Genomic DNA, 12,233 nt, shown 5'->3' with positions numbered 1-12,233 from the left:
CGGGGCGCCATCCTGGGTCACGGAGGACAGGCCGGCGGGGCTGTGCTGTGACGGGCGAAGCCCCCAGCGAAGCGTCCCAGGACAGAAACCACACGCGCCCGGAAAGGCGCCAGCCAGCCTGCCGGCCCACACTTTATTGCTCCACCTGCAGGTCCACACACAGGCTGAGCACCTGCACCCTCCCTTCCTGAAGCGAGGAGACCTGAGTCTAAGGTACAGAGCCTCGTGTGTGCCCCTCACCTGCTGGGCTCAGGGGGCCTGGAACGGAGCTGCCCATGTCTGTTTCGTAAAGAAGTTTCCTCTCCCCAGCCAAAGGGCCCGCCTGCTCTAGAAAGCCGCTGACTGTTCTAATTAATACGTGCTCACTCCAGGTTAGAGAAACTTTAATTTTCAATGAGATGGTATTCTGGTTTCCCGATTAGATTTGCAAACTTAAAGAATGTTTCCTTCCAAACACTAAGTAAGGTGCTCTGAAGCGAGTCCGGCCTAGGACTGCGGTCCTCTCTCTCCCTGCGGCTGGCGCAGAAAAGCAGACTTGATCTTAAGCTTGAAGCTGCACACGCGTCCAGGTGCCAGCGCCCCTCTCAGAGGGTGGGCCCTGCCGCCCTGGCCTCACTCCTTGAGAGGGAGTCTACCCCGACCCCGAGCGTGTCGCGAGCGCCCTCCTTACAAAGAAAATGCCCACAGGTTTAAGCGAAGAAATCAGTTCCTGCCCGGTTCCAAGCTGACAGGCGAGCAGCCCCGGCACCGAGGGCCTCACTTGCTGGCGAGTTCCAGCACCTTCCGCACCATGGCCCCGAGCCCGTCGTGAACGTGGTGGAAGGCGGTGTCACACATGAAGGCCGGGGTGGTGACCACCTTGTTCTTCTGGTCCACGTGGGCCTCGTGCACACAGGTTATGGAAGAACACTGCATGGCCGAGGGCAGAGCGCATGTGGCATCAAGCACCGCCCACCCCCTCCCAGGTGCGCATCCCACCCCCACCCCAACGGCACCTGGAAGGGGCTTGCTGCACCCCCTGCGCTACTTTAACTGAAGACCCTGGAACCTGACCCCACGGGCCGCTTCCTAACACACGTCCCAGCAGCGGGCCTCACGGGACCCATGGCTGCAGACGCGGGCCGGACGCCCGAGCACCGGCCGGGACCCCGGGGCCACCCTGAAGGCAGCAGCAGCACCGCCATCCTTCGCATCGAGAGACTGCATTAGAGGCTTGTCCGAATGCCCGCTGTGAGCACGCGGCAACTGGACCCGGGCCCCAGCCTCAGAACAGAGGCGCCTCACCTCCTCCCTGAGACCTGCTTCCTGGGCCAACGCCAAGCCCCAGGCCCGGGGCTGGCCGCTCTGTGCTGGACGGGGAGGGACATTCACACCTGAAACTGCCTGCAAGTAGAGACACACCGAGGAGCGCGCGCCCCGGCCAGGACAGACGCCGGAGGATAACGGGCTGGTCTCCTGCGCTGCCTGGGGCCCCACGCTCTTCTGCTCCTGACTCCGGCCCCCACGGAGACCCTCGGGTCCAGGCACAGAGCTGGAGGGCGGGCAGCCTGTGGCCTGAGGCCTCTACACCCGCAGCGCACCCTGGTGACCTCAGGACACAGAGGACCCGCTTGCGGGAGGAATGGGGGCGACTCTCCATCTGTGCCGCCCAGGGGACTGCCACCAGATAAAGACGCGCAGCCCCCTCGCCTTCCACCCCAGCCTCTGGCCCGACACCGGGTACTCACTCTCCCTCCGCCACAGGCAGCGCCCTACCCCACCCCCCGCGAGCCCACGCCGTCTCCTCACCCGACCCACCGAGCCCCGGGCCTGGGGTGTGCTGAGCTCAGCCAGCGTCACTGCGGGGACTTGGGAACGTGACCACTGGACGGCGGAAGAGTCACAGCCTCAGGCGCTACGCCCCTCCACGCACATGCCCTGGGCGCCCCGGCTGTGCAGCACCCCAGGGCGGTCCCGAGGGGCCAGAGGGGGGTTTCCCACGTCGCCCCCGCTGCTGAAAGGATATGGTCACTCCCGTCACACAGTGCTTGGCACCCAGGGCTTTGATGACCTGCGCGGTCCCGGCATACGGCCACTTGCCACCTTCCTCCTGCTCGTGGCCCACGGTGACCTCGACACTTCTGAGCACTTTGGCGGCGAGGACGGGAGCGATGCAGCACAAGCTGAAAGGCGAGGAAAGGAGGGTCAGCTCGGGGCTGTGCGTGTGGCCGCCAGGCCGGGGGCCCAGCAAGGCACGCTTAGAGAACGCGGTCAGCCTCAGAAAGGGGCACAGACACCAGTGCCGCGGGGACGGAGGACCCAGGCCACAGCCTCTGCCAGCTCCGCGGGCTGGAGCCTGCCCCTGCCCCTGGGCTGCCCGTGCGGCTGTGACCGGCGGAGCATGGCGGAGCCTCCAGGCACCCGGCGCCAGGCTGGAGAGCGGCGGAGGGCAGCCAGCTGAGCCCCGGCTGCCGGACACGCACCAGGCACCTGACACGGCGCCCAGGGTGCAAAGGTCCACCCGGAGAGAAGGCCACAGACGGCGGCGCTGTCTTCGGCCCAAGCTTTAGGGTGGCTTGTCGCACAGCCACTGAGAAGCCCAGCTGTACTGACCGGCTGAGACCCAGACCCCTTCTCTGGAGGGGGCGCAGGAGACCGGGGCACACGGTCCAAGCAGCAGCCTCGCCTGACCCGTCGGTGCGGAGCCAAGGGCCCCGTCCTAACAGCGTGCCGAACCCTCCCCGACCCCCTGTGAGCAGGCTGTCCCCAGAGGCGTCCGAGCCCTGCAGGTTCACGCGGGGCGCCTGCCCTCGGGGCTCCTCCGAGGTCCTGCTCTTCACCAGGGGGCCCCCCAACCGGCAGCTCCTGAGCCCCTGGATCAGCCAACACGGAGGCCTCCAGCAGCCAGGCCTCACCAGTGCCCTGCCCCCAGCGAGAACACGCATGACACCTGCCACAGCTGCTCCAGCCGGGCCGGTCCCCACTCCCCTGGGGTCCACACCCCTCTGGGCCGTGCCCCACCTCCCCGTCTGCTCAGCTGGTCCTCTGAGCTGACGCAACACAATGTGGCGAGAACACACCTACACGCTCGTGCAATGCCGAGACAACCGCCACAACCCGTTCAGGGAGCACGAGACAAACCCCCTCAGCCCCGAGCAGGTGAGCGTCATCGGAACGGCCATCTCGGGAATCTGTCACGTCACCAGGTCCCCAGGCACCTGACTCTGCAGGCGACGCCCGAGACGAAGGCCAGGCTGCCTGCCCGTCCTTGGCCGGGGACGCCAACACAGGCTGCCGGGGGCTCCCGCACGGTGGGGAGGGAAGCACGGGCCCGGCGGCAGAGCCGGCCGGACCCCTCGCTCTGTCTGTGCTTCTGACGAGCAGGTCAAGGAGTGACAGGGTGGCCCGGAATGGGGGTGAGAGGTGCCCTGGCCCGGAAAGGGCGTTTCGCACGTGGCCAGATGACGCTGCTGCTTTTGGAGACAGACAAGTGACCTGCCGCACGAGGGGCTGAATGGAGCTGCCCACGGTGACACGGCGGCCGGAACAGGACCGTGTCACCATCCTGCACCCCCCACCCCAGGGCGGGCCGGGTTCTTCTCCAGCTCAGCTGAGAAGTGTCTGTTTACTCAAGAGGACACGGTGCCCGCCGTGAGGTGGCCAAGCTGCTGGGCTTCTATCCCGTTTGTCGTGCTGACTTTCTAGAGAAAGGGAGCTGGGTCCCCGCCCCGGGCGCTCGCCCCCACACACCGGTGCTGCCCCGGCGGGGCCCCCGGGAGGTGATCGGCTGGGCGCTGCGAGGGCAGGCATGCTCCTGGGCTACGGCCGCTGGTGGGGGGTGCCCGGGACGCTGAGCAGGCAGGGCCTCCAGTGAGTGGCCGCAGGTCTGGGAAGGACGCTGCCCCTGGTGGACTGTCCGCTGCAGCCTCTGTGCCCCGTTCAGACCCAGTGCTCTACCATCCTCATTCCTCTCCAGCTTCCAACAGAAGGCGGCGAGTAGCCATGTGATGGAGAGCCTGGCGGATTTTGTTTTTAGCGCATCTGTGCACCGCTGTGCTCCTGGGACGACGTCCCCGGCCAGGGACGACTCCGAAGCGTGCGACCCACACGCTCCAGCACCGGCGTCGTGCGCCGACGCCCACGGCACAGCAGCACCGAGGAGCCCTCCCCCAGGACGCTCGTGGGAAGGGCAGCCTGACAAGCAGGTCTGACGATGGGGTCGCCGTCACTCGTCCGCAAGCGCCTCCTGGTGTGGGTTACGACTGGCCTCACCCGTCTGCCAGGCTGAGGACCCCGGGCCGGGCTGTGAGCAGTGGCTGGGCCCGTGAGTGTGGGCCCAGGGTGTGGCCACCGCAGGATCCAGTCCCCAAAGAAGGGCAGCTGAGAGCGACAGGGGTCGGGAATGGTGCTCACGGCAGCCATGGCACAAGGAAGGACAGGGGCCAGCTAGCCGAGGGGCTGCTCCAAGCCAGGACGGGAAGGCGGAGGCCAGGCATCGGGAGAGGACTGGCAAAGGCTGGGGGCCACGGAAGGACTGGGGAGCCTTCTAGACCCTGAGAGGATCATCCCCTCCCCTCCTCACTAAGTCATCAAGAGAAATTAACGTAACCATATGACCACAGAATTTTCAGAGCTGGAAGGCACCTGTGAGATCACACGAAACCCCCTCAGTTATAACAACGAAAAGGGCTGAGAGTCTCCAAGACCACACAGCTCCAGGCGCCATCTCCTGGCTGTGAGCTACGGCCTCGGCCACGGGCTCCGCCACCGCCCTCCCTCCACCACTGCCGGGCCCGCTGGGCCGCACGTACCCGATGGGCTTCCCGGCCTGGTGGAACTCCTTCAGGACGCGCTCCACGTCTTTATTCACCTTGCAGTCGCCCCCGTCTACGGCGAATGTGCTCCTGCCACGAGAAGAGGCTTCCTTAGACCGCAAGGCTCAACATCTGCCTGCCTGGGGAGCCCCCAGCCCCACTCCCCACCCCCCGGGATCCTGTGTGCTCCGCGAACTTCTCAGCAACTGCAGAGAGTAACACGTGTGTGCAGGTACATGTACACGGCCTTTCATGTAATTACACGTAGACGTGTGTATTTCTCTGTTTTTTGAAACATAAAAGCGGCATGGGAGGGTGAAGGCAGGGAGGCCAGCAGAGGCGAGGGGAAGCTGACACGCAAGCACTCGGGCCATGAGCTCGGCCCACCCAGGAGCAGCAGGACGTGCCACTGGCCCAAAACCAGTGACAGATCCTGCACTCCACTAACAAGGAAAAGAAACCCGAATCAAACAAGACCCCGTCTTCTTCACCAGAGCAAGACCGCTGGGGCGTCTGGAACGGTCTCCCTCCCAGTCGGTGGGCTCACACCAGTACCATCTCTTTGGAAGGCAAACTCAGACCCATCAAATTTCAAAGGCCACGCCTCTCTGCCAGGAGCCCCATCCCGGGCTTCCTCGGCCTCGTTCACGTGGTCGATGCCTCTACCCCGGGCACCCGGGGCGTCGCGTGCACGACGGGACAACCTGTGGGGACAACCTGTGGGCGTGAGGGATGCCGGCTACCCTGGAGTGCTTTCTCGGTGCGCAAGCGTCTCAAAACAGGTCAGATCATATACTTCAAATACACGTACATCAGTCGTACCTCCAAAAGCTATCAAGACAAAAGAGAGAACGGGCAGTCCCGGAGTCCCATCAGCACTGGGTCGCCTACGCAACGGGATCTGCGTGTGTGGCTGTCAGACATTTAAGGAAAAAGCCTCAGCGTTAAGTGAAAGACACAAAGTGCAGAACGAGAGGCTACCATCTGGTTGGATTTTTAACGCAGACATATACGAGAATCTCTCGGAAAATGAAAAGCTGGCAGCGTTGCCGGAGGTGATCCTGGGGTCCCAAGCAGGAAGAACTGGGTTTCCACAGTGAATATGTCACACTGACCCTGCCTGCTGCCCCTGTGCACCGCACAAACCGCTGATGTGGAGCTGGCCTTTCCTCTGGAAAGGTCAGGAAGGCTGGGACCAGTGGCCAGAAATCACAGCTTCCCCCAGGGGTCTGGGAGGCCACAGACGTGGACGCTGGCCCAAGGCCCTGCTTCCTTGTGCACCGAGACGCACCACCACTAAGTCACCCGAGGCAGGTTGTCAGCCTCGCCGGGGACATGACCCCAACGCCCTCAAGCTACCCTCAGCCAGGCGACGTCTAAGGGCTGAGGGAAGGCACAGGGCCTGTGAACCCAGCTCATCTTTCAGAGAAGGAAACCCGGTCCCGTAAGAACGACAAGCCCAGCCGACACAGACTGGGACCCGCCGTCTCCCGCAGGGGGCTCAGGAGGATGGCGACGCAGGGAAAGCACTCCCAGGCTGGCTCTGGGAGAGGGAGTGGACACGAGGCGGGGCAGGGGTCCGGGTGGGAGGAAGGACTGTGGGAAAACCGGTGGGAACGTGGAGAAAAGAGGTGCCGTGGTGACGCCCGCAAGCAGAAAGGAGCCTCAAGATGTCAGGACGTGGAAGGACCGAGAGCAGAGGTGGACCTCAGGGAACATAACCGCCTCTGCCCCCGCTCCTGGGTGCATGGCGCCCGGACAGACAGAGCGCCAGCTGGGAGGCCCTCGCGCTGCTGCGGGAACCTCAATGATCAAGCCGTCAACTGACCAAAACGCATGTAGTCCGGGCTGTGACGCACGCTGCACCATGTTTAAAGCCCCAAAGCCGCGGGGCGCAGCTGCTGGGTGCTTTCCCGCAGCCCTCGAGCCCCCTCCGTCACGGGAGCAGCAGCCCCGCGCCATGTCGGAAGGGATGTGCCGGGCCAGCAAGGCCAGCGCAAGACAATTTCCATGAAACGTGGAGAAGAAAGAAAGGAATGAGAGAACAAAGAGAGAACCTGAAACCCAAAGCACATCACGGCTGTGGTGTGACGGCCTCCCAGGCTTGAGGTCCGGTTACCGTGGCAACAACCCAAAGAGCAAAAAAAAGAAAGATCTCCCTTTCTCTGGTCAGGACCGTCCTCCAAACGGCCCAACCGGAAAGGCACCTTTCCGCGCTGCAAGGTCCACAGGAGAGCAGGTGTCTGCGGGGAACACGTACAGGGACGGGTTCTGACGTGACGAGACCCCCAGCACCGCACCTGGATGGCCAGGTCCCAGGAGCCTCCTCCCACCGGGGTTCCCTGTCATGGGGCAGCTGCGTCGTCGCTGGGCCAGACCCCCCAACAGCTGCTCCCATCACCACCACGTCCCCATCTAACGGTCCAGGGGAAAAGCAGGAGAGCCCCAAGCCGATACACGTACAGGTTTTTGGCGGCTCCGAAGCCCCCGGGGAAGACGGCCGCGTCGTGGTCAGCAGCGCTGAGTTTGGCCAGGTCGGTGATCTTGCCGCGGGCAATCCTCGCGGACTCAGTCAGAACGTTCCTGGGGAAGGGCGGAGAGAGGCCCCCCAGAAGGTTCAGTGTGTGCACAGATGGGAGAACGGGGCAGGAAGGCGCCTCCACGAGACAAGAGGACCTGTCCTCCCGGCTCACAGGCAGTGCGGGTCGCTCCCTAGAAAAGGCGACACAGCGACAGTGACCACAGCGGGTCTGTGCTCGAAACGCCCTCTGGAGCCCTTTCCGACGGGCGCTTCCGAACCACCACGCCTAGTCACCCGGACTCCTGCGTCAGGCAGGGCCACCAGGCAGCACTTAGCGCTGGGAATGGATGGTGATGGAACCGCGGGGGGAGCGTTAAGAAGCAACTTCGAGGGACGAGTGAGGCAGCCCCAGGACCGGCCGCAGAGGGAGCTCCTCCCAGCCCCGGCTGCGCGGCCCAGGGCCAGGGTCCTGACTGGGCCGCAGTCCCAGGAAACGGCACCGCGGCTCCTTCCCACCGTCCCATCTCTCACTGTCTGCACCCGCTGGAGGCCACCTGGGAACCACAGCCCCCAGGGGTCATAGCCCTGCAGTCTGGGCCAGGCCGGAGCGGGGAGGTGGGTCTCAGCAGACGCGAGGCCAGGGCCACACTCCCCTCAGGAACAGAAATGCTGGTGGGAGCTGCTCACAGATACGTGGGTCCAAACGGGTGAATGAGGTTTCAGACCAAATGAACGCACAGGCCTTGGGTCAGAATGAAGGTACGAGGAGCTCACTCGGGGGCAACCTTCCTCCACTGCTCCAACAGTGCTGGACGGTGAGGAACGTCCTGAGTCCGGCACAGCCTCAGGACCACTGCTGTGAAGTCCACTTAAACGTGGACTCGGCTCCCAGCTAAGATGAAGCAACCGCGCGCAGGTTCTCGGGGAGTTTCAACCCGTCCACGTTCAAGGACGAGGAGGAGGGGCCCGTACCTGGTTTCGCCCTCAGAAGGCTGCCCCTTGGTGTGGTCAATCACGTGCATCTGAGGGATGTCAGGAGCAAAGATCTGGACCTCAGCCCCCGCACGGCTCAGATGAACCAGTATCCTGCACAGGAGGGAATCAGGCCAGACTCTGACATGTGCCTGGCCCAACTTTACCTGCCACCGGGTGTTTAAAAACAGGGTTTTAGGTGACTGACAGGTATACACTTCTCACATAGGTTAACAACCTCCTTGCTTTGCAAAAAGTCACGATTGGCTTGCTAACGACCCAAATGCCCTCTATTTGAGTTTGCTGTCACTGAACTGGCCTGTGGAGACCAGCTAGCCCCCCCAAGCTCCCCTTACAAACCAGGCTGTAGGGACGGGTGACCCGGCAACTGTCACAGCCCGGATGTCTGCATTCCCAGGCTCCTTCGGGGTGTTCTTCCTCCCATGGGCCAACTGACAATGGCCTCGAGGGGTTGAGGAGGGCTTTTGGTCTCCAAAGTAAGTTCAGTTCCTGGTCTCCCCAACCTTCCCCTCATGGGGGTGGCAGACACGCAGGCGACCCTGGGGGCTTCTGACGATGCCAGCATCTACCAAGGGTTGCTCTGCGGCAGGTCCGAGTCCAAACACTGGCACGAAATCTGTCCCTGGCAGTGCTGTCACTACCCACTTCCAGAGAGGGAGGAGACACGAGACCCCAAGACAGATCACAGCCGTCCCATGGCAGGGCTGGGACCCCTGGACTTGGGTTCAGCTCCTCAGAACCTCGCGGGCACTCGACCTACAACTCCTCGCTCTGCCCAGGAGGTTTCAAGCTGCTGGCTATTCCTCGCCTCCTCCTCTCTCCTGCCCCACCCCGCTCAGCCCCCCTCAGGAAACTCCTGGCCCTCTCCACCCACCAGCCCAGCGCGCTCCGAAGTTCCCTCTCTGTCCGGCCACCGCCAGCACACGCTGGCCACGCCCAGCGGCCACCCCCAGCCCCCAGCCTCAGGCTCCTCCCCGCGCTTGGGAGGGGCGTGCTCCCCAACCACTACCTAACCCTCCCCTTCCACTAACTCTGAACCTGACAGCCCCTACAGTCCTGCTCGCAGGAACTTTTAAAATAAATCAGTCAAAGGACAGACCGCTCGGCAACAGCTGACAGGCTACCCCAATGACATCTGTCTACAGCGGGTCACTGCACAGCCCTTAAAAATCATGCTGTAAAGACGAAAAAGAACTCTGATTTCCAACACGCAGGACCGTGTGATGCCAATGTTTACAACACGTGGGTGTGGAAAAACAGCAGAGTAGATGTAAGTGGCTACCACTGTGTGACAGCATCACAGGTGATACTAAAAAGCTCATTTTGTGTCTCCCTGTACGTTACACGCATTGAGTTTAAACGTCCTTCGCGCCTCCCTGAGTCTCGTCCAGCAGTCCTCTGCCTCCCTAACCAGCAGGAAGGCTTCTCCGAACGGTTCAGGAAAAGGGGGACCGCCCCTCCCGCGGGCGAGCCGCCCAGGGGCTTACGATGAGGCCTCGTGGAGCTCCGTCCCGTCGTAGACCCCGCATCCGGACAGCACCTGCGGGGATGGAGGGCCGGTCACGGGGGTCACGCGGTCCACCGTGCGGGCCGACCGCCTCCAGCGGGGGGGAGGGGCCGACCTGGAGGGGAGGGAGGTCAGCGCGAGGGAGGCGGTGGGCGGCGGAGGGGCCGCCCGCGGGCACCGGGAGGGTGGGAAGGCCGACCTCGGCGACCCGCCCCTCGTCCCCACGCCCCGCCCGTCCGCTCACCACTGCGACCCTGGCCACGGGGCGCGGCGCGGAGGCGTGGAGGGCCGCGCGCGGAGACGGCGCCGGTCCGCCGAACGGCAGCGGACGCAGGCCGGGGCGCGGCGCGAAGGCGGGGGTCAACGCCAGCCTGGACGCCACCAGAGCCCGGATGGCCGCCATCCTCCGCGAGGACATCGGGGTCGCAGGGTCACGGTGAGCGGGACCGCGCCTGCGCACAGCCGCCGCCCTGCCCGCGAGCGCGCCGGTGGGCGGGGCCGCACCTGCGCAGTCGCCCGTGGCTCGCGCTCAGCCCGGCAAGGGCGCGTGGTTCTGCAGCGGGTCCGCGCGGCTTCGGACACCGTCCCCGTCCCGCCCCGCGGGGGCGTTACCGGGCGGCGCGCAGGGTCGCGGTTGCCGAGAAGCGCTGCGCTGAGATACGGGCTCTGGAAAGTTAACTTCAGTGTCGTCATGAGGCTTCAACGTGACTCCGCGACACCGAGTGGCCGGCGCCCAAGTGTCCAGTTCTCATCTGCGCCCCCCTTTCCCGGCCGCTGAGTCCGGGCCGGAGTGAGGCCCTCCCGCTGCAGCGTTCCGGCGCCCCTCGCCCTGCTGCTCTTCGCGTTTCTATTGACGTGGGTCCTTTTGTAACCTAGCTGGTTGTGGAGAGGAAAGGCCAGGTGTGAGGCCAGGTCTTTGCAGAGAAAGAGGTTTATCGAAAGGCCAGGTCTTTGCAGAGAAAGAGGTTTATCAAAGGGGGCCAAGCAAGAACGGACGTAGAGGTGCGGTGCAGAGCTCAGATCTGTGTCCCCGGGGGCTGCTGAGGGGGTATTTATCAGGAAGTAGGGAGCAAGAAGGGGAGGGGGCTCGGATATGATTGGTGGAAAGTAAGTGTAAGTTTCAGTGTCAGTATCAAGAGCTCTCCTGAGCAGGCGCTGGGGCTGCTCGTTAAGCCTCTGACCGGTCGCGGGTGCAAATTGGCCGTCCCGGGTGTAACATGTAGTGGGGTTTTGGCCCGTGACGTCTAAAGGTCACTACTGTAGTCCCTCATTCTAGTCCTTCAGTGTGGCTGCGCAGTGCTCAGTCGGCGGGGCTGTCAGCAAGTTTGTTTCCCTGGTCCTCTGCAGAAGGAGCTTGGTGTTCTCTGTGTCATTTTGTTTCTACCTCGTGGGCCTTATAACTCACAAGTGGTGATTTCAGTCCATGCCTGTCTTTGGATCCTTCCTCAATCTTGAGGGATGAGGGGTGACCACCGCTCTAGCTGCTTTCTGCTGCTAAGGACGAAGGCCCAGCAGAGGCTTGAGGAATGAAACAGTTTGGCGTCTAGCTGTACACATTCTAGGGTATTCAAACTGGACTACTGGAGGTGTTGGTATGCCCCAGTTCAGGGTTGACACGACAGAGGTATAATCCGGTGGCCTGCAGTCTTTGAGAGACAAACTTGACATGGAAGTTAAAAATTATAGGCCCAACAGAAGAATCAGTAGCGCTGTGACTAAAGGAAATGTCAGTGGATGGAGTAAATGGCCGACTTACTGGGGAGAAAGCCCTTTATAGAATTCCATGCCTCCGGGGCACGATTACCAATGCTGTGTCACCAGCTGGCCTGTTGGTGTTATTTCCTTTACACGGGTGGTATGTGGTATTTGTCCACACGCACCAGCAGGTGTTGCAGCCACACAGACGCCGCCTTGTTCTGCCACGGGGTAACCGAAGGCTGTTCGGTTATCCATTACTACATTGGCTATGGAACTCACCATGCTCTTCAGTCAGTCTAACTAGAGGCTGGCGTTTTGGCCAGTTCCTCCACTGAGGCAGGCAGATTTTGAAGGGTGGCCTCGTGACAGGCACCCCCGTCCCCGTGGGGCTGCTCATCCTGGTGCTAAGCCCGTGCCCGTGACTATTAAGTCTGAGGCCGCCTCCCTTTTGTCTGCTCTCCTGGGGTGGACGTGTTACCGACTCTTTTGAGTCGGGCACCAATAAGCATCCTTCTGCCCAGTGTCACTCGCACCAGTAGACAGAGACCAAGTTCAGTTGAGAAGCAAAGGAAAGCTGTACTCTTTGATCAAAGAATGGAGAGATGGGAGCTTGCCCTACAGCACAGTGTCTCCCCTGAAAGGCCCAGGGGCGGTGCTGCTTTATAGGGTTCTGGCAGAGGGAGGGGTGGAGTCATTGTGGGTCAGGCGGGTGCAGCACTTC

The 12,233-nt window shown here is 62.9% G+C and overlaps 1 protein-coding gene and 1 long non-coding RNA gene across 2 annotated transcripts; one reads left to right on the top strand and one right to left on the bottom strand.

Annotated features, from left to right (window-relative positions):
* Positions 1–366: 366 nt before the first annotated feature.
* Positions 367–10,290, bottom strand: GATD3 (glutamine amidotransferase class 1 domain containing 3). Its single transcript, XM_082459901.1, has 7 exons — positions 10,059–10,290; positions 9,795–9,847; positions 8,287–8,400; positions 7,257–7,376; positions 4,791–4,883; positions 2,007–2,162; positions 367–886 (listed from the first exon to the last, which is right to left on the bottom strand). Exons 1-7 carry the CDS (start codon positions 10,230–10,232, stop codon positions 757–759), a joined length of 840 nt encoding a protein of 279 aa, XP_082316027.1. The 5' UTR covers positions 10,233–10,290; the 3' UTR covers positions 367–756.
* Positions 10,291–10,336: 46 nt separating this feature from the next.
* LOC309659806 lies at positions 10,337–12,118 on the top strand. Its single transcript, XR_014262966.1, has 2 exons — positions 10,337–10,744; positions 10,778–12,118. It is a non-coding gene; the product is annotated as an uncharacterized lncRNA (long non-coding RNA).
* The last annotated feature ends 115 nt before the right edge of the window (positions 12,119–12,233 follow it).

This window comes from Balaenoptera physalus, assembly GCF_965194825.1.
Source record: "Balaenoptera physalus genome assembly, chromosome: 4".
Lineage (NCBI taxonomy): Eukaryota > Metazoa > Chordata > Mammalia > Artiodactyla > Balaenopteridae > Balaenoptera > Balaenoptera physalus.
Note: the sequence above shows the minus strand (reverse complement) of the source record. Positions and strands in the feature narration are given on the sequence as shown.

Bases quoted from the DNA above. Each gene is read 5' to 3' on its own strand.
- GATD3 (XM_082459901.1), bottom strand. From the start codon at position 10,232: ATGTCCTCGCGGAGGATGGCGGCCATCCGGGCTCTGGTGGCGTCCAGG. The intron at 9,848-10,058 runs GTGAGCGGACGG...CCATCCCCGCAG, and splicing joins CCGTGGCCAGGGTCGCAGTG to GTGCTGTCCGGATGCGGGGT. The intron at 4,884-7,256 runs GTACGTGTATCG...TTCTCGTGGCAG, and splicing joins TTCGGAGCCGCCAAAAACCT to GAGCACATTCGCCGTAGACG.